Source organism: Frieseomelitta varia, unplaced genomic scaffold (genome assembly GCF_011392965.1).
Source record: "Frieseomelitta varia isolate USP_RPSP 00005682 unplaced genomic scaffold, Fvar_1.2 scaffold_502, whole genome shotgun sequence".
In the NCBI taxonomy this organism is placed as follows: domain Eukaryota; kingdom Metazoa; phylum Arthropoda; class Insecta; order Hymenoptera; family Apidae; genus Frieseomelitta; species Frieseomelitta varia.
Genome location: NW_025110260.1, coordinates 227669 through 255546, shown reverse-complemented (window position 1 = coordinate 255546; position 27878 = coordinate 227669). Strand labels below are relative to the sequence as shown.

Here is a 27878-nt window from a genome sequence, read left to right as displayed (position 1 = left end):
ACGCAATGGTCGCTAGCCATTGTCAGTCGATTTCAGGAAAATGGTACGTAAATTAGAGTGTGAAAGTTGTGTGTTAAGCTCGGGTGTCGGAGGCGTCCCGGGACGTCCTCTCTAGTGTAGGTCTCTGCGTCCGAGTGGTATGCGTGAGAGCCGTAGAGTGAGTGTGTTGGTGTGTCTGTTTTGCCATTTTTTAAATATAGGGCGACTGGTTAGGATTGGTAGCTTACTTTCTGGTATGCCTGTGTTTAATTCTAAGTAGGTAGGGCCGGGCAGGTTGGCACAGTCTCTGGTCGCGCTTCCCCTTTTCGCGTGTCCAACCTGTTTCAGGAAATTTAATTTGAAAAATCGACAGTGAAATTGGTACAAGTGAACATGTCGCTTGTTTCTGATTTTACTCTTCGATTTTTCGAATTTATTACCGCGGTCGCGGTCGTGGATAGGTCGCGAATAGGTCCCGAAACGAACGTTCATGTAGGTATGCTCGAGCATGCACATGCGACGGACAACGATCATGACTATGACAGATGGTCGTCCATGTGTATTGAGTTCAGCTTTCGCGATTTATATTATTATTTCACCTTTATAGGTTATTTTTTGTTTGCGATTAGAAAGACTCGAGCTAGATGTAAGTTTCAGCGGGCATTGCGCCCGAAGAAAGAAGAGGCTTGAAGCCGAAGAGGCCCGACAAATTGTCATTCAAGAGGGCAACTATTAATGATTTCTTATCTTTTGAATGGGAAGTCCATACAAAGCATAGGAAATCATTCTTGTTACTACTTTGTCACTATGTTCGCTTTTTAATATTTGTAGTATGTAGTAGTGGTAGTAGTATTATTTTGTTTTTGGCCAATGTTTATACAATATTAGGCAAATCGTGGTCGGTCCAGCATTGTAGTAGTTAAATTGTAGTTTTATTAGCATTTCAAGAAATTAATTACGAATTGTATTTGAAAATTACGGACTAATTGTAAGATATGCGTGTTTTGAATTACAATTTCAAAAGAATATTTATTTGAATTTTTAGTAGAGTTGCATTATAGTAATTAATGTGTTTGCTTTTTAGTGTTGCGAGTTATAAGATATCGCGTTTGTTTTTAGTATTTCCAATTATAAATTATTTTGTAATGTTTAATTTTTAATAATTTATAATAATTGAAGTACTTTCTTTCATTTCAATAGTAGATTTCATTTTACAAGTTAGTGTCGCGATTCGTTTTCATCGTGGATATTTGAGTTATTTTCTTTATTAGTGTTGCGTCGATAAATGATTACATTTCGTAAAGTAACGTTACGTTTGTAAAATGTCCCAATTTCTTTCACTAAGATTGAAGGAATATGTTGCCTACTGAATTATTTGTTGAAAATGTCACTCGTGTATATATATATTTATATTTTCATATTGCTACAGCGTTTGTACGCGATCAAGAAGAAAGAATGGTGAAAAATATTAAGACTTACAGTTCTGATTAATTGTATTGTATCGGAAAATAAATATGTAAGTATATGTACAAGGAAAATACATAGAAATTAAGTGCAAATTTATTTCTTTTTAATTGGGAAGATTTCGATAGCAGTAAATTCTCTTATTTGAAATATATAGTAGTTCTGAATTTTTGTGTCAAAATCCTTTTCATAAATGCTTCTTTTTTTATGCAAAAGAAGTATATTTTATAAATTTTAACCAAATAGTAGACGATAGGTTTTCGGAGATTCTTTTGTTACGTATATTTTTTATATTTTCAATAATTACAGAAATAATAACATTTAGACATTTGAACGAAATATATTGCACTAAATGTTACATATTCGTAATTTTATCATTGAGATTTTATATGAAAATATAGTTTCAATTTGAATCGCTACGAGTGTTGTGTTCTTGTTCTACGGTGAATCGGTAAAGTTGGAAATGACACTAAAGTGGTAAGAGTATATGACGCAAAACTATATTGGGTGACACGTCTATATCTATTAATATTTCACTCCATGAATAATAGCAGTTGATAGAGATACATAAAACGTTATATCCTTCAATTTAATTCAGATTCAGATTCAATGAATATGAAAACTCGGTGTGATAGTTGTCGGCATAGACGTGTGTTTAGTTCGAAACTAGATTCCACGGCGCAAACGTGATGTATTCCCTCTCTCTGTGTTTTTCATCGGTTCAGACTGGTTGCCGCAACGTGAGCACGAGGCAACGACTGCCAGCCCTTCATATTGATCGACCTGGATCCGTACCTTGCTTCTATTCGATTGCGCGACTCGGGGTGGCGCTCCTCGGACCGTGTCGCGACGCTTGCCGACGCTCAAAAGCGCTAGCGTAGTCGCAACCACTGCACCTACTTACGCCGCATCGTCCTTCCCTAACGTGGAATCGTCCAGCGCCATGCTGGTGATGCAGTGATCACATAAATCACCGAAGAACACCGATTAATCGAGGATAGTGACGGTGATTTGCTCGAACCTGTTCGAAATTAGTGATCTTCGTATCTTCGTCTTCTGTTCTTCGACAAATATCCGGTTTCTTTGAACGGTTGAATATTCCGGATCATCTTACCAATTGTGTACGTATTGACGAGGACATAGAACGAATAGTTTTACAATTATTCGGAAAACGTCTTTCATACTTGTTTTATTCGTGATAGTTCTCAAAGCGAATTAATTCTTGTGCATTTGGGAAGCGTAACAATTTTTTATGTGAACAATTGAAATTTTTAGTATTCGAAACGTACTGTGTTCTGTTTCTATAAAAGCAAAAATACTGAAATCGCGTGCATTCTTTGTTATTCAATAGTTGATGTTTCTTACTTTTTTTTTTTCTCGAAAATACGTTGCATTAATTGCGTTTTTCATGACTCAGTTGTTTTTATTAAAATGGAATGTGTTGTTTTTTTGTCGAGCAAATAAATATAAGTGATAATGTTGTCTGATTATTTCGTTTATCATCTGCTTAAATTGATGTTACTAAAAGAGGTCGTTTTTATTCATGATGCTGCGTTTTATATTTCATACGCGGTTTGAATAATTGCATCAGCGTGATGAAATTTTCTCATGTGTTTTTGTAAGAAGAGTATCACTTTAGTTTGAGTTAGGAATAATAATTCAGTATTAATGTGATAGTTTTACGCTGCAAACATTGCACTGAAACCTATAAAAGAGGATAGAAACCTACAAAAATCCAAGTTTATGGTTAATTGGTACGTTTAAAATTCTGTTAGAACTATCAGGCAATATTGTCATGTTTATCTTCTTCTTTTTATATTTTTAATTGTTTATTTTTCATTTCAACAAATTACGAAATTTATATTAAAATATCTTTCGCGAGGATCCTTTCAATTTATGTACTTTGAAAAAAATATCTGTTCGTGAATGATTTTTTATCAATTTCTCATTAGTAATTTCTGTCAAATTATTTGAAACATCAAAATCAGTTTTTAGAGTCTAGTTTAAAAGATTCATAAATTTCCTAGGTTATCTAGAGCAACAGGTGCTCAAATTTTAACTATTATTGGTACAGGAAAGGGCTATTCACTCGTAACATTTGACTTTTTAATACTAACATGTCAAAGCCCGCAAACATTGGATGAAATGGATTTGTAAAAACGTTTGATTCGTTGCATTAACATTTTTCTTTACACGAAACGTTTGCTGCGCACTATATTATGTGTACATTGCATGTTTTTTCACGAACATTTTCCATTATGCACTTTATACATCAAGTGGCTATTTCATTTGTTTTCCTACAAATATTTTATATCTATGACAGTGAGTCGTCATATATCGTCTGTCGACCGCTTTCTCGCGCACAAAGATTCGAAGCATTATATGAAATTATATGTCACGGTTCAGTTGTGCAAACTTACTTAGGCATAAAGCTTATTGATGTACGAGCACAGATTGCTTATCTTATCTCATATTTTAGATTTATATACCATTTCTTTTTCACAAAGATTCTTTTTAGCTATTAAACGAAATAGCAAAATGAAAAATAATACTTTTAGTAGTATTTTTTAACGTGAGTCACATATTTTTATATTCATTCTCATAGCATTTCTTTTTATTTAATCTCTTCTAGAACAAATTTATTGGAGCATTTATTGAAGGAAATAAATTTTGGTATGATATAAAGTGATTAGAGTTCATTATTCCTGATAGAGTTTCATACATATTCGTTTTTTTATCGCATAATAATTTTTATGACAGTTTTTAAAATCATCCTTAAATTAAAATGTACCAAATGTACACACTGCAACAAATGATTCTTGAGAAATAAATTAAGATAAATTGTACGAATAAGTAACTACTTGAATTGCGGTTAATATAAAATAAACACGATTTTATATAAAAGCAGTTTATTAAATTCGTCTATGCAACGCGTCACGTTCAATTAAAACAGATTGCAGATTTCCTTCCCATCTCGTCTATCCTCATAATTAACGATCATTATGTATTCTTGGAAAACGGAACGAGTTACGCATCGTGACATATGTACAAGTCTCTGATTTTCATAGTTTTTGAACCGTGTTGACAATCATTCGTTTCTAGACGATTCCATTGGAAACGTCGAATCTTTTTGCTTGAAATCATTTCAGGATCGTCAGTTTGTTCGATGGAGTTCGATGGTGACATAAGAAGAAGGTCGTAGTGTTGTTCGATGTATGATGTGTGCCTGGGCAAGAAGATGAAACCGCGACACTCTGACAGAAGACACGATCCACGTTGGGACGATCGCTTGTCCTCGTAGCATTGCGTCAAATCCACAAATTCCAAACCATAGATATTGTGTCACCTATTTGTTTAGCGAGTGCTTGTACTCGCATGCTATTTCGAAAACATACTTTTTGTACGTCACAAAGGACCAAAAATCTTCGTCAATATATAAAAAAGGTAAATCATATTGCTAAGTCGTGAAACTTCTTCGTGTAAAGATACTTTGAAAAGTATCTTGATATTTTCATTTTTGTTAAAAAGCTTTATCTTCGAATGTCATTTCACTTTTACAGTATGTTTCTGTTATCTCCTTAATTGAATAGGTCATTTTCATTGTGCCATTCTTGTCTTTTTTTAAATGAAATTTAGTCATCGTTTCGTAACAATTTCCGTAACATACACCAAATATTTTTTTTTTTTTTTTTTTTTTTTTTTTTTTTTTTTTTTTTCTTTTTTTTCTTTTTTTTTCGAAGTGTAAAATGTTAGATGGGACATTTGAATTAAGGAAGATAGAATTTTTTATATCGTAGAATTATTAGAGGTACATGAAACTACGAGATGTTCACGAGGTAGATAATGAAGCTCATCAAAACTTAATTATTTATTCATTCTGATACTGTCGCGCTTGTTACGGCAAGAACTTGGAAGAATGCTTAACTCTCTCTATGTATTTTAGAGTAGATATGAAGATCTCTACTGCACACTTTGTAATAATATCTTCATTAAAAAAATAACAATATGGAAGAAAGAAGTTTGCAAGAAATTTAAAAGAAATTGTTACTCGTAATAATTTTTGCTTGATCAACACGCGACTTTTTAAAATACTGCATCGCGTGTGTTAATTCCGTGCAAGATTGAAAGCATTTTACATAAATACTCGGGTAGGTTCTGGTAGAAAATATTTATAAGAACGATATTCATGTAACTGAATCGCACGAATGAAAACTGCTTCAGACTAGCCAATAAGCCTTAAAACAAACAGATCGACTGGAAACTTTAGCATAGGATGCAAACGAAAATCTCATTTAATGGATCTCATTAGGTGCTTAATGACGTTTCTATCGTCAAGTACTTCTCCGTTGTATAAACGAACAACGTTCACACTTACATACTTATCTTGCTAAATCGATGTTATATAAAAGGGAAGGACGATGTAGGAAGTATATCTATTTTCATGAAGAAAGTCTTTTGCAGTTTCGTTTTATCCTCTTCGAAGATTGTTTCTAAATTTAATCTTTAATCGGAATCCTTAAATCTAATAATTTTTATCAGAAATAAAGTTGTATCGTACATGTCGCCGTTTTCTCGATGGATAATTGAATCAATGAGTCGAGTTAATTATTTCACAAGACATTACTCAAACAGGTTCTCGGTATTTATAGCATAGTTTCATGCGTACGAAAGATGTTTGATAAAATATTGAATAAGCAAGGTTACGGTTTTGTAGAACGAAAAATATGCGGTATTTTGTTGGCTCGGTTATATGCCGCAGTGTTGTTTGCCGCAACACATTGCATGAAAACCAGAATATACTGACCCGAATACTACTACTACCCACTTACTTCTAATTACTGACATATGCTAGAGAGTACTTAGATTCACAGCCCTTTGAAATATATATGTATAGTTAGTTTAGTCTAGAAGTCTGTTACTAACGAAATTAGTAAATCAATGATTCTAACATACATTTACGGAATTAAAAATAACGAGATTACATAGTACGGTTGTATAGTATACATCTTTCTATTGTACAAAATATCCTTTACACTCGCGGTTTTGTCTCATAGATTGTCTCAATTAATTCTTTCTTGATTTTTCCCCATGTAGGTTAGTGCATACGAAATATTGTTTCTGTGAAATTGGATTTTCACGAATTCAACAACATTTTTATGCACGCCAACTCAGTAGCTCAGCTTCTCTTACTATATGTTTTCGACCATTATTTTCTGTTGCTTTTTGATATGATTCATTTTCACATCATCAGATAGTCGAAAATCGAGCCGCGTAATTATTAATTTCATGTCTCTCTGTAATTTCACAGCGCCATGGAATCCATAGATCCATTCGAGATATCGGTTTTCTAAATCTGGCGAATTCTATTTCAGCTCTATTATGCTTTGTACCTCGATTATTAGCGGCCACTGGTTAATGGTAAATAAAAGCTCGACTTGTCGGGTCTTTGAAATGTGTGCTTTTCGTTGCAGTCGATCGCCTGACGGGCGAATGCAATTCTGCGAATTGCCACTGACGTGCATTCCTACCGTAGGGTTAAGCTCGTGACACGGTATGAAGCTGAACCGGAAGTAAGAAGGAAAAGACCGCCGGAAAACATGTCACCGAATCACCTGACAGTGGGTGAGTTTCACGAAATAAAATGTTTCTTCCTTTTTATTTCTACAATTCCTTTTGTCAGTCGAAAGAAATCCGAAATTGTTCGTGTATACGAATTTATTTGTGATGTTCTTGCAAAAGAAAACTCAGGCACGTAAATATATATATTTAATACACAGAAACACTGGAAACTTGAGGAAAGATGCACTACGATTTGTTATACTTTTCTTTTTCATATAACTAGTGATTGTTAAATGTGTCTTTCAAGTCTACATTTAATGTAATGGTTTAATTCCCTGTTATAGTTATTATCTCCTATAAATTTATTGCCCCTCTTTGGTTTTCCAAGGAGCATATTTTCTGTTCTACCTATATTGGATGTACACCTAACACTTGAAACAAACATGGACATTTTAATAATAGCATTTCGTAATTCGTTGTATCGTAACATTAACTGCACTGATCACGATTGCTAGTAAGTTTGTCCATTTTTTTAAACTAATACTGTGCAAAGCAATAATTGCAGTAGGCTTTGTCTCTGTAATGTCTAATCGTACAAACAACATTTAACTTCAGTAAATTAATTATTATTTAGAAAATTACACCGACGACGTAGACAATTCATATCGCAAATATTAAATGCAAATATAAAAAATATAATTATACAGCGTACTCAATATTTTGATGTAGAATGTACATATTTCTTCATTTATAACTTGATGAGTTGTTGCAACTCGTATCGCAAGAGAATATAGAGGATAGAACAAGAGAAAATTCGCGTCATACTCTTATACAGTGTCGTTTAATCGCTTTACACCGTTCGAGAGTCTGCTAGAACTTTCCTTCCCTTGAAACAATAACTGTGCCTGAATAGTTAGAATGGAACGTGCTTTATCGATTGTTTTGGAGGTGATCAAGCGCACTGCTCGGGGTGAGTGTGCAGGTGACGAAAGACGGAAGAAAACGTAGCGACGAAAGTCGAGCTTGCGATTAGCGTAGTTAAGAGTGGACATACATGCTCCGTCGTCATCGTCGATAAAAGTGTCTCAAATTCTTCCATACATTCCATGTGGCATTCATCGATTTCTATGAGCGTTTTCTGTTTCGTCGAATTTCAAAACATTCTCTGAGCAAAAATCTTATAGAAACTTTTATCAAAAAGAATCTACATGTTACTATTTCGTGGATTTAAGATATTTAAAAATTTTAGAATATTTATCAATTGTTGATCGAAAATTGTTGTTTGAACAAAATACCGAAGACTACATTTATCGTCGACGATGTACAATGACTATGTTACCTCGTTTCATGTTTTCGTAGATTTTATTACTATACGAGATATTTTAGTATTAATTAAACTAGTATTCACGCGTACGATCGCTGCCCCTGTGCACGAGGTACGTACCAGATAGTTTCTACGACTGGTAAAAAAAAAAAAAAAAAAAAAAAAAAAAAAAGAAAAAAGAAAAAGGTAGAAGTTTCGATTTGATGAATGGTTATTGTCATTAATCACATACTTTCCACACATGCTACGACTAAATTGCCACACATGCTACCCTGTATAATGGAAGGTATGGAACTAGAAGGAGAAGTGCATTTACGATTTGTATATTTCAACATTTTTCATAAAATTGGAACTTCGCATAAAATCATGTATACGAATTTTAAGCATTTTGTACATGAATTTCATCATTTAAAAAACGTATTCTGTCTACCTGAAATCGGATGCATTTGTATCATTGTTACGTTATAACACGAAGAACCAAGAAAGTGACACGTAAGTCGCAAACTATTGACCTATTCTACTTCCACGAGTATACGATCAAGTTTAGCGATCATGTATTTCCAAATTAACGATCATACATTTCACAGCCTCGTCGAGATCTATTTGACAGGGAATAACATTTACTCAAAGACTAGTATTTGGAAGTATTCCACATATTTTGTACTTTACTCAGAATTGTATTAGTATCCTTGTACTACTTCGATCGAAATTTCGACTATCGAGATATCTAGATATTTTAATCATGTTGAAATTAGGTAAATTGAAATCAGAATTTTATTGAGAAATTATCGTTGACTTTGAAGTAGAAATTGAACTGTTTTAATGTCGTTAATCGCGTGAATAATAAAATATTTAGATATCAAGGTATTCTAACATGTTTGTAGTCTTGAGTGAAATTAGAATGCAACCATAACCGATGGATAATCGTTGTAAATAGAGCAAAGGTAGTAGCAGTAGGAACAATAGTGGGTAGACCTAGCAGTGTTGTGCACTCTTTTACTTTTTGTTCATGATTATCATTTCGTAGACACCCGCAGTTAAAAACATCGTTTTCATCATCTAAAGCAATGGCCAATGTTTCGTTTCAGCGGCAATTGTACTCGCGGTTGCCACCGTCTGTCGCGCGGAGTGCCAGAGTGAGTGATCAAACCAGCTTCACTTCAGTGTTCTTCTTGTCATCGTTGTCCGTCAACGTTGTTCTGCAGGGCTTCTTGTCTGAAGAATCAATTTGTTTTCTTCGCTTTTCTTTACCTTTTTTCTTTCTTTTTTTCCTTAGCAATTTAGTTGCGTAAGATTGACATATTAATTTGATGCTGTCCTTATTTCTGTTTGGTACATCTGATTTGCAATTACAAAGAAATGTTTTCTCTACGATTGAAAACGTAGATTTCAAGAAAATTGATTTCGTTGGATGTAACGATACTTAAAACGCTTTAATCTTTTATCTTCATCTACATTTGTTACGGATGTTGGAAAGTTGATCAATGACAGTGGCTTCATTTTACAGCTCGTTCTATTTATTGCTACGAATGCGACTCGTGGACGGATCTCAGATGCAAAGATCCTTTTAATTACACCGCACTCCCGAGGGATCAACCGCCTCTCATGACTTGCAATGGTTGTTGCGTGAAAATGGTTCGCAACGCAAAGTCACGTAAGTACTTCCTTTTTTTGTCCTTTATTCCGCAACACATTAATTTCTTTGTGTCCGTTATATTATTTTTTACTTTGATTTCCAATCTCTTAAAAAGTAAGAAGCAGGTATTCAAGATTTTTAGAAAATAATCGTTCGAAATTCGTTCTTGGTAAAATTTTATGTATCTGCAACATTAACAATGCAAATATACACCTACGAACTCTGACATTTTCAACCAAGCGTAGGTTTGAACGATACGAAGGTTTTCAGTGATCTGTTTCGTAATTGTGCACTTCTGCGAAACTCCTTTTAGATTTAAAAATATCATTTCGAATTGTTTCAAATTCCCTTTTATAGAATTTTTATTCCAAATTCCTTAAATTCGCTACATCGTGTTACACTTTATGGAACAAACTTCATCTCGAGTTATCTAACAATTATTAATACATTTTCGTTTGTTCGCAGCGTATGAGAGCGTGAGGCGGACCTGCACTTCGCAGCTACAAATAAACTTATTCATGGTGGACCACGTGTGCATGATGGAAAGTACCGGCACTGGTCACATGTGCTTCTGTGAGGAGGATATGTGCAATCGTGTCTCCCCAACCTCGTGTTCGAATCCCGCACTCCTACTGATCCTGTCGATCATCCTTGTACTTCGCTCGGTCATTTTAGGGGCCCCAGCTTGCTTTGTAGAACGTTGCAATGATCACATCGTATAACACTGATTTACTCGATTCACCTGTCACTGATTCCGATCATATCCTTGGTAGAATTTTAGTTTTAGTCGGCGACTAGAATTCTCGTCGGGACGAGCGGTTCTCAACAATCACGTGCACGCAAACGATTGGGTAGCACGAAACACGTTGTGTTTCTTTTTACGCTCGTGCCGAACCAGAGTGGCAAGGCAATTACGTGCTATTTGAAAAGCACGAAGAGGATCGGTCGATTCAATTTGCCAATCGAAGCGATTCGAAGAGTTTTTACAGTCTCTCAGTCATCGCTCGTCCCGATTCTTTCTTCGGCATTAACAGTAGCGAGAAGTCTCGACCGTGTTCTGTGTAGATAAGTCATCTGATTTTCTGTCACTCTCACGATTTTACCATTCGCGCCCTTCCTCCAAAATGTTACCAACACCAGAGTGCAATGAATCTGCAATGAATTTTTAATAAGTGGAAAAAAAGAATTTTAATTCGCTTCGAATTGAAATTTATCCTGTTCGAAGGTAGCAGGTGTTTTAAAAATAGTCGACTCTTCTCGAATTAATATAACCAAACGAATTATTACAGTAGTTCTTATTAAGTTTATTCGCGATAGAAGTTTCAAAAGGAGAATGATAAATTGAATTCGAACTGCCAGAAAATTGCGCTTGAAGAGAGTAAAAATTTAGAATTTTAGAACGTTCTTTGAATCGCGGTGTAGCGATGGTGTTTTTAGTTGTTCAGCACGATGGACATGCCTTTTTGACGAAGTTCTGCTGCATGTATCCTGTTCCATACTCGACTAAATTCATCTTCTTTGTTTGTGACTGTTAACCTGTTGTTTTTCGTTGTCTTTTTTTCCCTTGCAGTATCGCTGCATCTTACGATTACTATTTTCTGTTCTTCCTTTCTTTCATGGCCATTGATCGTTGCAAAGTCACAAGCATCAAGTTTCTCATAAGCTCTTGACAAAAACAATGTTTGTCATTACATCGTGGTATTTTTGAATGTTTTGTCCTTCTCAAAGTCTTCGCTAGTTTGTCGTGTTTCTAAGCGAACGTGGCTCCTAAAAATTCATAACGTAGATATATATATATATACATATATATATATATATTGTTTGCAACGTTATTCGATCACTGCAAGATCTAGGAGTTCATGTGTGTGTTCTAGTTGTATTACCTCACACGTTTACCGCTTTCCCATTGTGTGCACACCTTGCACTGGGAGTGACGGACCTTCTCTCCAAGGAAAATCTCCAAGTGACGAAAAATAATCGAGACGCAGAGAGAAAGAGAGAAACGCGACGTTCATTCTGGCGCATAGAGATCGAACTGTTGGAGAATTTTCGTATTAACTCGTTGTAAATTGCTACTCGAATCGATATTACTACATTCAAATACGTAGCAGAGATATTTGATACACGTTTGATATTAAGAATCTTAATCGTTCTATTGCTTTTTAATAATACTAAATAATCGTGCAAAAAATTATTCGAACGTTGGAAAGTAACTTTGTAAATAACAATTTATTACGAGAACGTCCTCTTGATTTTAGAACATTTCGACTTTAGGTCAGTATGTTAATATTCCCTTTCGAGCACTTACTCGATCGTAATTTATCAAAAAACACACGACATTCGATATCTATGCGCGCACTTTTCTTGATCTTTATTTGATCGAACGAGTTATTTCTCTATATATTTCTCTATATACGTAAAAACGAATCGTGCAACACTTTCGATTATTCTCTGTTTCTTGTCGTAAACGTTGTTCGTTTCACTGTTCTTCGTCACTGACGTTTCGTACACGTTTGTCCGTTTGCCCATTCTTTCCGAGACATCGGTGTTTCGCGCCTCATGCACCACAAAAGACAGCGAAACGAGAATGGTTCGTGGTACACGGAGCTTAAAGTAGAACTACGGTCAAGCCGCATGGTTTCGGCATGTCCACCCGTCGGCAACGTCATGAGAAAGCAACCAGTGACAACCGGCCAGCATCGACAGCCAACATTTTCGAGTTCTACGTTCCTCGAGTTGTTTGATTCGCGTGCGTGTGCTTTTTTTTTTTTCAATTTTCAATGTTCAATTCTCCTCGATGGTATTGTCCATCGTTTATCCAATAACAGAAGTTTTTATTACCAGAAGATTTAATAACGTTTGAGTAGACTTTATTGTAAAACAGATGGAATCGAAAGCAAGAAATCACTTGAAATTTGGTATTGAGTTCGATAGTTAAAAGGCACGCGCGCGCGCGATGTACCACGGTGTAGCATTAGTGAGTTTTGCAATCACGTATCTAGCAGGAGTGTATTCCACACGTAGAAAGGAGCGAATCCGAGTGCATGAATTGTAGCACGTGTAGCAACAGTGTGTTGGAAAGTTACGACAGAGGAAACATTACGGACGCGCTTTCTGGATGAAAACTTTTCAGCTCGATATTGAAATTGCGTGTTATCGTCCACGTTACGATCTCATCCTCTTTCCTCTGTCTCGCGACTTTCGCGTCGCCGGTGCAGCAAACACCTTGCATGACACTTGCATGAATCTGTTATTAGTAAATTTTGTGTAAGACTAAGAATCCCGCAGTCGTCGCTTCGACACAGGAAACAGACTTTCGTAAACGAACGTAACAGAAATATGGGTGTATTTCTTCTCGAAAAATATTTCGAATTATCGTCCAACTTCAACATATAAAACGTAACGCTGTCGAAATCATGCAATTCAATAATTCAAGTAAGAAGATCTTTCAATTCTTTGTCTGCCAGAGTCTGTTTCCAGAACGAGGCGCGGCTCTGTAATAGCAACCTGAACACGAAACCTTCCACCCCGACGAATACAACGCGAGGCAGATCGAATTAACAAAAAGCACAACGTGGGCCTTCAGCTTCGATCGTGCCACGCCATTAAACGCGTGTATTAGCGACGCTCCCGAGCGCTTTTCAGGCTTCCGGAACTGTGAGTGTGTGTGATGATGCGATCGATCGATCGATCGATCGATCGATTACGCGCGGCACGCAACGAGGGACTCGATCGGCGAAAGCGACGTTGAACTCGCTCGAGGATACTCGTGAAAATCGGGCAGCTTACGACCACGCAGTTTGCGAATCTTCTTTCAGGATATGGCTGGCACGGCCAAGTTGAACGCGCATGTCCTCACAGAGAGGCTTCCGGTGTGGAGCCTCTTGCCAAACAAGCTTCGGTGCTTGCGAGTGAAAGCGAGCTAACCGGTGTTTCTCTGGCAAGCCATGCGGCTCGTGTCGCGTCATTTGTTCATTGTCGCACGCGCGGCTGCGAGGCTACCTTCTCTATCTCGAATTGTCTTTTCCTTCTCGCGTGTCTCTTCTATTCGTCTCTGCCCCTTCTCATCTCGGTATGTCATTGCACGACCGATCCGACTAACGTTGGCCGATTAATTTTTGACCTTCCAAGAATTGAAGAGTCATTTCACTTTGTCAGCAAGATTGTCAAAAGATATATCCAAAAAGGGTAACGAAGAGAATTTTCAGATGATTGATCCTTACGCATAATTGCTCAACAATTTTACATGTAAAATTGCGAATGCAGCGGACAGAAGATGGGTGCTGCAATGACATCAGCATGTAACACGAAGTGAATCTTCATTTTTAAGTTTGGCCTCGCAGCTGGAAAGAATCCACACGTAATGCTAACGATACAGATAACCATGCGAAGTAACGGCGGATGCGCTGAGGCGAATCTTGAACAGCTCGGTCGAACACGAAATGGATCCGACGCGTTACATTTTAGTTAAATCAACGAAATCCTCCACTCGTCTCGTTTCTCCATTTAAACGACTTTTAACACAAATTTTGACAATGTTTCAGAATTTCAGAGATTCTCTTTCGTCTCGATCGAGGCTGTTTCAATTTAGCAAAAAAAAAAAAAAAAAAAAGAAAACAGAAAAAAGAAAAATGAAAGAAAGAGCAATAGAATCGATACTTTTTTGCTCGCCTGTTCACACGAACGCTCATGTCCACGTGCTTGCATAAGAATCGAGGAGATTATTATCGATGTACACTTTTTCTCTGTTAAATCGATCGATGTTTACGATTGCGCCGAAATGTCAACCTATGTATCGATATGCTCGAATACTTTTGTCATCGATGTTGATGAACATTGGGCATAAATTGAATGAAGTATGATGAATATTATATTTTACGATGCAAGTGTCAAGAATCCCCCTCTGTCTCTACGTGTCGATGTGTATCGATTTGAATGATCGTTGCCCCCCGAAATGTTCATTTATTCTGACCTCTTGATTCTTCGTTGGTGTCGGTTACGTTGATTTTTCAAACGATTCAGTATATACGATGAGCAGCATGAAGTGATGTTTCGATAGCAAAGTAGCGTTTTCAATTGTACTTTAAGCACGTGATTTTGTTGTTCCCTATTTCGCTCCACGAAGACATGATTTTCTTTAAAGTTGATCGATCGTTGTCTTTTAACGCCACGTATGATTTGATTTGCCATGGTCTCAAGGTATTGTTAATTCGTACTACGTGTTCCAGACGAAGAGACAAACATCTAACTCGTAAGAAAGTGAAATAGAGTGTCAGGTGCTTTGTTGCTTTACTTAGCTGATTGAACCATTTGTTCCTTTGATGTATAAAGCTACGATTGAGATTAATTGATTAATAGTATTAAGAGACGTTAACGAGCAGTGTCTTACATAGTTGGATAATTAACCACATTGTCCATTACGCTTTCTTGTCGGAGAATCTAACGTTTTAGCGTTCCAACGTTTCAGTATATTCAATGTGGCAGTTTCAACTCGGCAAAAGAAACTCTCAATTAGCATTTATTAGCATCTGCGACTAACAGGACGTGTTTTATAGCTTTTTATCGAAGATGAGAGTCAGAAATCTCAGATAGAACGAGATCGTTACTTTTCTTGGTGCAGATACTTCCGTTGCGCGCGGAGTGATTATTTCTTGACGATGGTAGGAAATTATCGAGAATCGACTTTAAGTGGTCGCGTGCTGTCTTTACGATCAATGTGACAATGTAGAATATCTAACGATACAAATATCGAGCTTAGCCGGAAAGCTCAGCGTTTTTCTTCGAAAACGAGATCCATTTGACGAAGAATTATTTGCCCTAGCGTTTGTTAATTTTTTACCAAACTAATGCGATAACGCGTACCAGATTGTGAAGTAGCCTTAAGCCAGTTCTTAGCTATAGTATTCGAAACATACGACTATCGAAAAACGCGGTTATGTTAGTACTTTGAGAGCACGTAGTGTTAAGAAACACATACAAATAGCGTTTGGTACAAATAGCAGGAGTAAACGGATATCACGAAACACATAGTGCTCATGATAGAAGGAAAGGGAAAAAATTAAACAAAAATTTGAAAATGACGTGAAAGAATTGGATTTATGGTCGCTGATTTTTTTCGATTGAAGTATATATCCTGACCAATGTGAGATTAAATGGGGTATTAAATCTCGATGTAATCCGACGCGTGAAGAAAGATCATAGAGAGACGTGTAACATAAATATTTTCATGAATCTTTCACACAAATCCGGAGAAATAATGTTATTTATCCATGCGATCTTCTGAAACGCTGAAAGAGTTATTTAAAGGAAAAAGAAAAGTGGTGCGAGATATAAAAGATTGTTCCAGTTGTAGTTAAAGATGTTAACAAGGAACAGTATACATATGTACATGTTATAAATTATTGGACAAAACGTATTCGGAATTAAAAGACAAGCGAAGCGGTGATAAATAGTTGTATGGGCATATTGTAATTTAATCATTGTTAAAACGATTAAAGATGGTGTATCGAGACAGATTTTACGAGTACGTTGTACCCTCGCGGTTTAATTGTTAGTGCGAGATATAAGGATCGAGTATCAGGTGCAGACGAGCGATACTTTGTTGACTTACCTCAATGCAAATATACATTTATGTGTACGTATATGTTTCCCCCTTCTCTTCATATCATTTAAAAAAAAAAAAAGAAAAAAGAAAAAAAAGGAGCGGTGTTAATATATTACATCGAAACGATATTTTCGTCACCCGTGTCAATGCTAACGAAAAATTTATAAAGTGTGGGATTGTTTAAAAAAACTCATCGTTCACTGTAGGCTGAGTTGTGTCTGACATGTTTTTCCAGAGATTGAAAGTACACAATATAGTCGTGGCCTAGACTGATCAGATCTATTGTCATCGTTGTATCAGTTCGCAATAAAATTTATATATCATTGGATTCGTTCTTCTTTGTAACATTTCCAGACATCCTACGTATATCATAGTTTTTCTTTCGAACCAAGAACTTGGCGTTTCAATGTTCAAAGAATCCTCGTCCAATCCAGTTGAATGCACTACAGAATATATCCACTAATCTAACAATCTTTCCCCTAATCCAAAATACGTTCTTGTTTGTTTTTTCTTTTTCTTTATTCAGATAAGAATTCTATCATTTCTTCAATTTTTTTCTTGATATGTACATATGTACATAAAAGAATAGCACGTAATATAGGATAGGACAGTGAGTTAAATAGAAAACGATTGTCAGACGGTAAATTCATCAATTTAATATCGCAGTTGATTACTTTCTCTCCAACAATTTGTGGCGTGGCCTGCGAAAGCGCCACGCTTACAATTAGATCTGAACAACATAGAATCCATCGAAGACATCGAAGGAGTACACACAGTCGGGAACTGTTACGCGATTAACAGTTACGATTTATTTTGACTAATTTTATTCCTTCTTCATACAATGGCCGCATTTTCTGCAGACGATCTGCGCGTCCTCGAGGCTGCCTTCGGTCTCTTTATTGGGACTCTCGTTTTGGCTCTGTATCGACGATAGATCGCCGGTACATGGACGATGACCGATCGCAGCTATCGTTTCGCTCCGTGGCATGTTGTTACCTTCTGTCGACATCATGGACGTTAAAGTTTCCGAGCAGTCTTGAGAACCGACTTTCACTGAGCCATTCATGGCATAATTCGACCGAGACTTGCTGGTTTGTCTTCTCAACGGTTGATTAGTCTTTTCGGAATTCTCCGCTTCCTCTTGGGCGGTTGCGCATTCACCAGAATTATCTGATTACGTAAAAGGAAAACAAAATGAATTATTTTGCATGTTGGTCATAGAAAAACTTGAGTCTTAAATTGTCAAGGATTTTAACCCTATAGTTACCATTTTTGGACTGGTTAGCAGAGATTTCGTTAGTTCCAAGATCTTCATCCTCTTGTAGTGGCAATTCCGACGCCATTTCTATAGCTGGACGGCAGCAAGCGTATCCCTGTGTAAAATGTGTAACGACGCAAATAATAAGGCATGCAAATCGATAAGAATGGTAATTTTGGTACAACTGTACAGCACAGCTTACCTGTACGAGATCCATGCGGGAATCTAAAGAGAACTGTTTTCCCGACATCAGTATTCCTCGAATTCGACGTCGCATAGCTTAAAATCCAAGTACATCTTGCATTTACTTACATCACGGTACTTTTTATTTATTGTTTTTTACTTGTCATTTACCTGGACTGTCTCTAGCTTCGAGTCGCAATTGACCGAAAGCTTTCGTACACTCTTCGAATATATCTGCAGTATCGTAAATCGCAGCGAAGCTGCCGTTTACGATTTTCGGTGACATCGGGGAATTGGCCAGTAACAAACTTGAACCGAAGTTTTCGTTCTTCTCTCGGGTGTCTGAAAATTGAAAGTATATTATACAATTCGATTGTACGAAAGATTTCAATATTAAATTGAATACTTTTTAAGGAACAAAATTAAAATGCAAAGTATGAAATCACACGTAATTGGAAACTCGTCTTACCTGAGCTTTCTGTATTCCAAAAATCATAGACATGCATTTGTATAAAAAAAAAGGGAGAGAATTGAAGCAAAATCAAGTGATTAGAAATAAAATTGCTTATTACTATTTGTATAAATTACTTAGTGTTTGTAACATTGAGGAAAGTAACTGTTGGCGTATATATAATAAAAATGAAACTCTGACAACTCTACGTATTCGCTACGTAAGCAATAAAAAGAAAAAGTTATGATACATTTTTTTTTATAATAATGATATGTTATTAGAATTTAATATCCATAATTATATCCACAACTCTCTCAGTAACTAGTAAAAATTTAATTCTAATAACAGCTTTCTTTTGTCTACTGAACGAAAATTCTATCCTCGTACAAAACTCAAGGGATTTGCGTTTCCACGAATAGAAATGAGAAAGAAAAGAAAGAAAGAAAACGTGAAACTCCGTCTATCTAGAAAATCTGAAACAAAATCAAGTCTTTAATAAAGGACAAGCTTACGATCGACATGTGCTTGAGCAACGTATAAAATTTGCAAGCACAATGTTTACCTCGATACTTCAAAAATTACACGAAATTGGTCGTATTGAGTTACTCGTTGTCAGTTTACCGTTCGTTTCTGCGTTACCTGCAAGTGGGACTTTGGCTCGTACAGGAGAAGTCGTGGTATCTCCCAGAATTTCGTTCGCTGTATTCCGTATCTCAGCCCAGTCTCTCAAGATGTCTTCGTTGGTAGTGCTAAAATTATAATCGAAGTTCATCCATTTTTTTTTCTTTTTCTTTAGAATTGTTCCTTAAGTTTTCTAACTTTTTATCGTCGTTTGAATAATTTTATTAGTATTGCTGAATGTTCCAAGAATCGTTGGATAAGTATCGACCGCGGCATTGATAAAATTTTAACATTCTTCGATGCGAAGGCTTACTTGGTTGAGGTGACGGTAAATCGAATCACGTATTTCCCATGTAAAGCAGCCGGTACGCAATGGACACGTCCCCTCGAGTTCATCTTCTTCAATAAACGTTCTGTTAAACTGTTCTCTCCTCGGAGACGGAATACTACGAGTCCCAAGTGCCTCGTCGCTGGGATCTCGAAGCGCGCATCCGCCAAAACCAGCGCTTCGAACTTTTGTGCCAGTCTGACACCCTGAAATTCGAATTAGAGTGAAATCAGAAAGAGATAAGTCTGTTGGCTAATATATTGTTAAACATCGTGACAGTCAGAGTACTAAATTTTTCAACGAAAAATCACAATCGTTCAAGAGCTCGAAGGAAAAGAAGATGTGCTAGGAAAAAGTTGTCGCAAGCCTTGTACACGTGGAACGTATGATGTAATAGAAACCTCGCGAATATGCTTCTGAAGGCCGGTGATTCCGTAATTTCTAATGACGAACCACAACTTCAACGCTCTGAATCTCTTTGACAACGGGATTTGCCAGTGCTAGAATTATAAACGAAGATTAATGCATATAAAACGTCGTGAAATAATTTCGTCGGCAAATCTCATTGGTTAATTACCATGTAATCGATAGCCAAGCCTGCAAATAAATAATAAAATGTTTTATGTAATCGAACGTTTCGCTCGACCGAATTCAGTAGGTTGTATTAAACGCGATGCATCGTTACCTGAGTTTTCGTGCTTCAAATACAGTGGGTCCACGTTGAACGTTCTGTGCAATGCTTGACTACTTTTCACCCTGAAAAGAATCACCAGAAGTTGTTTCCGGTTAATTTTCACGATCAGTGTCTTCGATCGATCGCTGTCTGGCAGAAATTCAATGGGATACAAGCGAATTTAGATAAAAGTAATAGTCGAAGTGGGAAAAAAGGATTCTTTTAATTTTGAAATATATTCATCGACGTCCGGATTTTAGAAAGCACTGACGATTATAAAACAATAAGTTCCTCGCGCTATCGACTTTAATGGACTTTCAAACATCAATCCTAAAGATTGCGAATTATGTCGGGTCGGTCGAACGAGTCGGCGGAAATTGCAGGAAGAATGAAAAAAGCCATTCTGCATCCGCAGTTCAACCTATAAGTCATGAGAAAGAGGAGGACGAAAGGCGATAATCCTTCGCGCTTATGAATTATCGGATCTGCAATGATTTCCAGATGTACAAATTTCCTGCCTTGCTGCTTGTTTCTCCTTTTCCTCGTGAATATTGCCAGTCGATTATCGTCGTCGAAATGAAATATTATAATCCAGATATTCTTGTGTATTCGTACGTGACACTCACCACATAGCGGTGCAGTCAAAATGCACCATCAGCCATTTGCTAGGATTAAACGCGATTGAATCGGCGTATTCTATTCCTTGGAGCCATCCACGGAATTCAGGGCATACGAATGCACTGCCTGCGTAGGCCGCGTCCACGTGCAACCACAGTCCATTCTGTTCACCTGTCAATTCATTCGAAACGTGTCGACGACCGAATTAAATCGAACTAAACTGTTTTCTATCGTGCTGTTACACACATGTTACTTACACACTTGACCAACTTCTTTAAGATTGTCAAAAGCACAGGCGCCCGTTGTACCCAAAGTAGCGCAAACCTTGACAAACGAACGAGAGCAAACGTTAAAGAAATTTGATATCCGAGTCGATCCAAATTCAAGCAACATAGAAATGATGTTCGATCAAGCTTGTCGCGAGTTCTAGTTTCTTGTAAAAATTTTTCCGTTTGAACAGCTGCGTCGCGACGGTCGTAATGAAACTTACTTCCCCGGTGCGTTGGATTTATTGTCTTGAAAAATGAAAGACAACGCTAGTCGATGTCCTCGGGGACCAACTAGGAAAGGTACAATCCGCCTTGTTACGTCATGTCCACCATGTTCTCTACTTTAGCTACTAACAAATGCCAAGCTTAATTGACGGGTCGATTATTTTCTACCGTAGTATCACTATTTACTTTGATAACGTTAATTGGGAAGAAAAAGTACGAGCAGTCTCCTGCGAGTTTCCGCCTTGGTTCAATACGGTGTTACGTAATATTGGTCACGTAGGTTCTTGAGATATGATACCCGTTTGAATTATCTTCGAAATATAAATTGTGAAATATGAACAGTTGATACTCACGAAAAAGGGGAGTAAACCCTCGGCCCTGTCGTTTGTTATCGCCTCGAGCAAAGTCTCTCCTCTCATACTCAATTCGTCGTCAGATTCGATGTACTTCATTCGAACTAGTCCTATCAATCCAGCTTTCTCTACGCTAGAATGAGCCTACAAGACATTTACGTGGCAGAGATTTTTTCTCTTTTTTTTTTTTTTTTTTTTTTTTTTTTTTTTTAAAAAAAAAAAAATTTCCTCCACGTCGGGGTTTAAAAAAAAAATTTAAAAGACGAAAAAACGGAGAACAATATGCAATAAAAGTAGAACGACGTTAAAGCAGGACGTAGATAAATGCGTGATAATTATGAGATGAACGGATGGAATTACTTTTGAGTTGCAAGAGTGAATTCGCAAGAGAGTAAGAAACTTAACAGAGAGAAGAACACGGAGAACACTCTTAGGAAAATCAGTTCGTGTAAGGAGAAGATTTAAAGCGGAAATGGGTACCTGGTCGGAGCAATACGCGACAAGACGCGAATTAATCTCGGCGGGTAAACGATCCGGCTCATTTTGTTGCACGTCTCTAATGGCTCGGGTTCTTGCTGCGAGTAAGCAAACGAGGGTGGCTTCTGACGCGGTTGTCTGTATCACGCCACCACCTCCAGATCCTCCTGGACGATGCAGGAACTCCTCTGGCAAACCAATCATTTTCCCAAGCCAGTTCATTACGATCGTCTCTAGTTCCGTGCACGCAGGACTCGAGGCCTTGAGGAAATACACAAAGGGCGATAAAGATTTAGGGCCCGTTAGAAAAATGAAAGAGAAACGCACCTCCCGATAATTGTATCGTAATTAATAGAACGTAGAGATGTAAATGACTCTCTCAGTGTTTCTCGTGATTAAAGACTTCTCTTATCAAGAATCGACAATAGGAACTCATATCGAGCGGTAGTAGTAGCAGACAAAACGTCGAATTTGAATAGCGCAACTTCTGAACTTACCTTATCAGGTAGCTACTAAAACTTGCAAAACGAAGTACACGATTTACATTCATCGTGAACGATCTGCAGTCTATTTCAATTTTCTTCTTCCAACGCTTAACTCTCACGCCATTGAAAAGTGTATCTAATATAATATCGTTAAATACGTGTCGCGTGTGTGACATGACGAAGTTTGAAGCCGAACGGGAGAAAGCATAATAAACTAAACCATTTCGCTCGGCGCGCGTGTGATATTCACATTATTGTTCTTACCCAAGTAAATCCAAGACAATTGATCGCGTCGGCCAGCATATCGGCCAGCAGGCTAGCAGGTGAATTCAGGGCTGGGAAATAGGCGTGCATGTGTGGACTTTGCCAATGCGTCACTCCTGGCATGATGCACCTTTCGATGTCCGCGAATATGTCCTCCCAAGGTTCGCCATCCAGTGGCGCAGAGACGGGCAGAACGTTTCTCAGGTAACCCGGGGAAACCGCCGGGTAAACGCGTCGGGATCGTATGTTCGCCAGATAATCGGCAATGTAATCCACCATTTCTTTTCCTGACAGTTTGAAATCGCGATCAAGTCGACCAACAAGATTATATGTCTTTCGAATACAACTTTTCTTTTCTCTTTCGCGCGATGCAAAAATTACATTTCTCATTCCTTTAGTTTTGTTTTCTTTTTCCCCAAAGATGTTGCTTTGAAAGACACTTTAATCAAATAGAAAAGATTACTTTCTCAGTAAATAGACGAGAGAGGAAGTTATTTGACGATGTGACTTTCGACGAAAATTGGAATGTTTGCAAATTTATTTACATTTTTAAATTTCCTTCCTTTCTCTCTCTCTCTCATCTTGCTATGTTGAACGTCGAAACTCCATTTGTACGATAGACTTTGAAATTTCGTTACATTTCGGTGCAATTAAAAGGACGAGATTTCGAGGATGACTACCTTCTTGGAAGATCAATTATTAAGCCCCAATGGAAAAACGTTAAACCGATTATCTTTAGTTTTCTCTATTTAGGTGAATCGATCTTGAGTGTATTGGGAAAATACTCGTGCAGGCGAAATCGTTGTCCCGGATAACATCTTTGTCTTTCCCAATTCGTTTCTCTCATGTACATCATGCTTCACAATGTGATTCGATTCGTGTTGTTTAACGGTTTCTAAAAGTCACGGGTCAATCGGGCTTCGACGTACAAGCCTTAGCTTACTTCTTAAACGATGGACGATTCGTCGAGATCGTATTTTATCCGAGGAAAAATACAATCTTAAATCTGTTCCAAATTCAGAGTCGAATTGCGATATAGATTTCTATAAAAGTCAGCTTTATTGACGTTTGAAACGATCGAGCAACAAGGGGAGATGACTAGAGGAGGAGAAAGATCGATTTTTCATACGAAATTGGATTTAAAGAAAAAGGGAAATCTCATTCGGATGCTTTGCCTAGGATTCAGAGATTTAGATTGTAAAGACGGAACCCAGTGTATTGGAAACAGTATCGAATCCATAAAGATCCCATAGACGTACTCTCCCCTACGGTGATCCCTCTTTATTGCTATCGTTTTAATGCCTAGAAACGTATTTGATAGTTTCTTGCTAGTCTCTCGTTTCACCGATCATGCCAACGTGAACTCAACTAATCGGTGAACATTTGAACATTTATTATTTTACATGCGTCACAGTGGAAATGAAATATGTTTCCTACTCACCATGTTTTCTATACTCCTCTAGATTCATATTATCTGCAATCAAATCAGTCAACACACTGTAATATTCGTCGCTTCAAAGGTAACAGCTCACGCTATCTAGATAATCAAATTTTTCTAACAACTTGGATATTTTTAGTTTCAAAAGAGATAATTGGAAATAATTTTTTTTTTAAGAGCTGTGTTCTTCAATTAATATCTCTTAACATCAAACAGGTGTTAAATCCGACAAATGAGATGGTCGTAACCAAAAGGAAATTGGAAAATGTTTTTTTTTTTTTTTAGATTGAAGAAACTGTCATACCGTGACCACTATTAAAATTGAAATTACACCTTTAGAGCACTCACTCACCGCTGATCTTCACAATAACCAAATCTCAAAATTTCGATGGCACCGAATCAGGCGCATGTGTTAACGTTTATAATAAATTTGTCGCCGCAAAGTGTTTGAGGAAGGAATCGGGGAAACTCGCGACGTGTTTCGCGGAAGCTTGCACGACGATGCAGCAGCGGATTTGGACGAGCGTGCTGTGTAGATACGCTTAGCTGCCCTATGCGTGTTGACCTAGCGTCGAACTTTAACGCTACGATAGGTACTCGCGGATGATTTGTACGGATTCATCATCGATCGCTTGTCACATGGGCCCAGAGCTTATTAGGCTAGTGTCACAAGGCTCATTGTGGCCTAGAACTAGATCGTACGCTTTCCTGGATTCGATGAGTGACCTTTTCTTCGCATCTTCCTCCATCGTACGATCGTTTTTCTTTCAACTTTCGATTATCGTTCTTTATTACCTTCTCTCATTGATTTACCGCCTATTTATTCTCAGGTATAGACAATGACGTGATTTGATACTCTGACAATTTTAATTGACTTTCTTTCTCTTCTTGTATTGCATACTTTTTTCACGCGAGTACAGAACTTTCACAGAGGTTTTATACGTTGGTCGTTGGTAGCTCTAACGTTAGTTCGTAAAAACCGTGTCGTACGAGTGGAATAAAGGTATCTCGAATGAATTTAAGTCAAGTGGACGGATATTACTTAATCTTGTTTTGAAGAACAGAGGATTTCGCTCGCGAGTCTCACGGAAATCCGGTGCTGTTTGTGTCTTCGAAGACGATAGACCGAAAAGTTCAGACGGGTGGTTTAGCTGACTGGTCAAGTTAGCCAAGTTTACGCGCTTCATAAACTGAATGATACGTTCAACATCAGAGACCAATCTGTGAAAGAAGTGATGATATTCATCTTACTTTAGTATTCGCTCGAATGTGATAGAACAAGTCAAAAAAATCAGATTATTCCAAATGAGAACTATCATTGAATTTCTCTGCTCGATAAGCTCAATAATCGACCGGTAGCGTGCGTCTTTGCGATGTTCTTTATTCAGACGGTCGACAATAGCGTTCACAATTTCATGAGGATCTAGAGGGAGGGAACGATGAAGACGTTATCACCTAGCGATTACAAACAAGAAAATAAAAGATCTGGGCCCATACGGGACGTAAAATGGAAAATCGAACATCGGCAGTCACGAGGATCTCGAGCTTAAGCCAGAATGACGCTCGACGATATTAAAAGCTCGTCCTTCCACCGTTTCCGTTTCCGACTTTTGTAATTTCCCGTAGCTTTCAGTATTCGTGCGCGATTCGAAGGATTTATCAGCGATGCCGACTGCTTATGCATGACACGAGCCACCGGTGTTTGATACCGATTCGCGATTTCATCGAGAATTAGCAGTCGATCTGATGAACACGCGTCTTGATCCTACTGATAACTAAATTGTCCGATGAAAACCAGTTCATTAACGATACGCTTCCCTAATTACTAGAAACTAGGTAAATTCGCTAGCATCAATTCAGAAGGCAGCTCAATTATCCCACCGCTTTTGATTATGTTTGTTATATCTGTTATTCCTGATTTTTTCAACGATAAAGTCGACGATAGAAATTCGTATGTCTAAATATAAATTATTCACTCTTCAGATTTCGAATTCTTTCGGATGACTCTTGCCTTCCAAACAAAAAAAAAAACTTCGATTTCTATTACATTGAAATGTTACGTTGCATTGTCGTACACATGCACTTCTTATTGCCTGTACAAGTTATTTACTCAACTATTTATCAGATTTCTTTTGAAATTCCGAAAATTGGAAGGATGGATCGGAACGATTTTGAATTTTCTTCGAATTTTCTCTCACAATCGCAGTGGTGTTTCAAAATTATTTCTAAATGTTAATAAACTATTGCTCAACCCGATGAACACATAGAAATATAGAAATTTTAACATTGTCACACAAGAATCCTACCTTTCCGGAAATCTCGAGTCCGACGATCAGCAGGTGCAGCAAGGTTCAGGCGCGATCGAAGGAAATGCGAAAAGATAAACTTTTTGAACTTTGTTGGATAGCGATCACTTCGCAGACGACGCGAGATACGAATTTTCGGGCTTCGTAAAACAGATATATCCACGGTTGAGGAGAATCGGTGGAATGCAAGTCGTTCAACAAGTGGCCGCTTTTATACAGAGACGCGCTAAGTACTAGCTGCTTTAGCGCAAGCGTAAGCGCAAGACCAAGATACAATTTCTGTGACCAAGCTTTTGCGATCTTAAGGGACCACCGATAGACGATCTTACGTTTCCACGCACAATCTCGATTAATTTTCTTGAACGCTTCCCGGTTTTTTTTTCCATTGTGATTTCTCTCCTCTCTTGCGTTTTTTAATGACCACAGAATCTTACTGATATGGAATTAGAATTATATTTGTAACGTGAAATGGAATGAAGTGGAATATCGTCATTTGACGATAATTAGCTATTATTAATCATGATGCATCAATAATAATTTGAAGGATGAAATCTATGAATTAATTATGGTATAAGAAAAATACTGGGAACAGGCATTATCAGTCAGTCATTCAAAAATTATTGGTGTGTTAATTCGGATTAGAAATTTATATATTTATTCATTAGGAAAGGAAAATATAACTAGAAATAATTAATGATCCAAACGTAGCAAATGACTTGTATGTGAAATTATAGAAAAATCTTGTGTGAAAATTATTTAGTGGTATACAACACAGTTAGTGAAATATTAACTTATAGTTAATATGTGAGACGAAAAAAAAAGAAAAAGTTGTCAAAAAAAAAAAATCAGTATTCCTTTCCTACTACAATAATGTAGTATTTCATAAGATCGTGCAAACTCGTAATAAAATTATGACAATTGATACGTGTCTGAATATTTGTAGATTCGTCAAAAAGTCGATTTGTCTGTTTCGTAGAAACATCTATTAACTTACCACACATACAACTTATTAAATAGTGAAATTAAATTTTTACAGCACAGAAAACTATTCAGTTTTACACGTTAGTCCATTTTACATGTTGCTCGCTTAATAATAGCTATCATTGATCTCTCAATAAAAGGACTTTTCACGGTGATAAAATTTTCATGAACATCGTTTAATCGTCTGTTACAAAGGCCTTCTCAAAAGTAAAACACAAAAGCAAAATCATAAGAGATCTTTAGCTCGTTTAATCTTTGAACAACATGTTTACAAATTAATCGCGTGTTTGTTTGTTTGTGAAATTATATCTTAAACGGTCACAAGAGGCAATTAACGCATTTGGTATTAGTCTATTTTTTTAAATTAATTTATTTAATATCT

General features: G+C 37.1%; 2 protein-coding genes across 18 annotated transcripts; one reads left to right on the top strand and one right to left on the bottom strand.

Moving 5' to 3' along the window:
- Positions 1-2216: 2216 nt before the first annotated feature.
- On the top strand, positions 2217-16665 carry LOC122533189 (protein quiver). 12 transcript variants are annotated; one of them, XM_043662642.1, is made up of 7 exons: positions 2247-2564; positions 4593-4887; positions 6816-6861; positions 6977-7065; positions 9415-9462; positions 9834-9980; positions 10428-16665. In XM_043662642.1, the coding sequence occupies exons 4-7, from the start codon at positions 7041-7043 to the stop codon at positions 10682-10684; spliced, it is 477 nt and encodes a 158-aa protein (XP_043518577.1). In that variant the 5' UTR covers positions 2247-2564; positions 4593-4887; positions 6816-6861; positions 6977-7040; the 3' UTR covers positions 10685-16665. The 12 variants fall into 12 exon arrangements, with proteins under 12 accessions (XP_043518578.1, XP_043518577.1, XP_043518579.1 ...); XM_043662643.1 differs by lacking the exons at positions 2247-2564; positions 6816-6861 and adding an exon at positions 2217-2234 and having other exon boundaries at positions 6915-7065; XM_043662644.1 differs by lacking the exon at positions 6816-6861.
- A 534-nt stretch (positions 16666-17199) lies between these two features.
- On the bottom strand, positions 17200-26703 carry LOC122533188 (histidine decarboxylase). 6 transcript variants are annotated; one of them, XM_043662636.1, is made up of 17 exons: positions 26516-26703; positions 24213-24245; positions 22772-23058; positions 22026-22283; positions 21546-21689; positions 20956-21022; positions 20707-20869; positions 20093-20163; positions 19985-20004; positions 19809-19907; positions 19393-19613; positions 19080-19207; positions 18477-18485; positions 18179-18349; positions 18027-18103; positions 17834-17939; positions 17200-17736 (listed from the first exon to the last, which is right to left on the bottom strand). In XM_043662636.1, the coding sequence occupies exons 2-17, from the start codon at positions 24238-24240 to the stop codon at positions 17390-17392; spliced, it is 2196 nt and encodes a 731-aa protein (XP_043518571.1). In that variant the 5' UTR covers positions 24241-24245; positions 26516-26703; the 3' UTR covers positions 17200-17389. The 6 variants fall into 6 exon arrangements, with proteins under 6 accessions (XP_043518571.1, XP_043518569.1, XP_043518568.1 ...); XM_043662634.1 differs by lacking the exon at positions 26516-26703 and adding an exon at positions 24558-24781; XM_043662633.1 differs by lacking the exon at positions 26516-26703 and adding an exon at positions 24562-24780.
- Positions 26704-27878: the final 1175 nt, after the last annotated feature.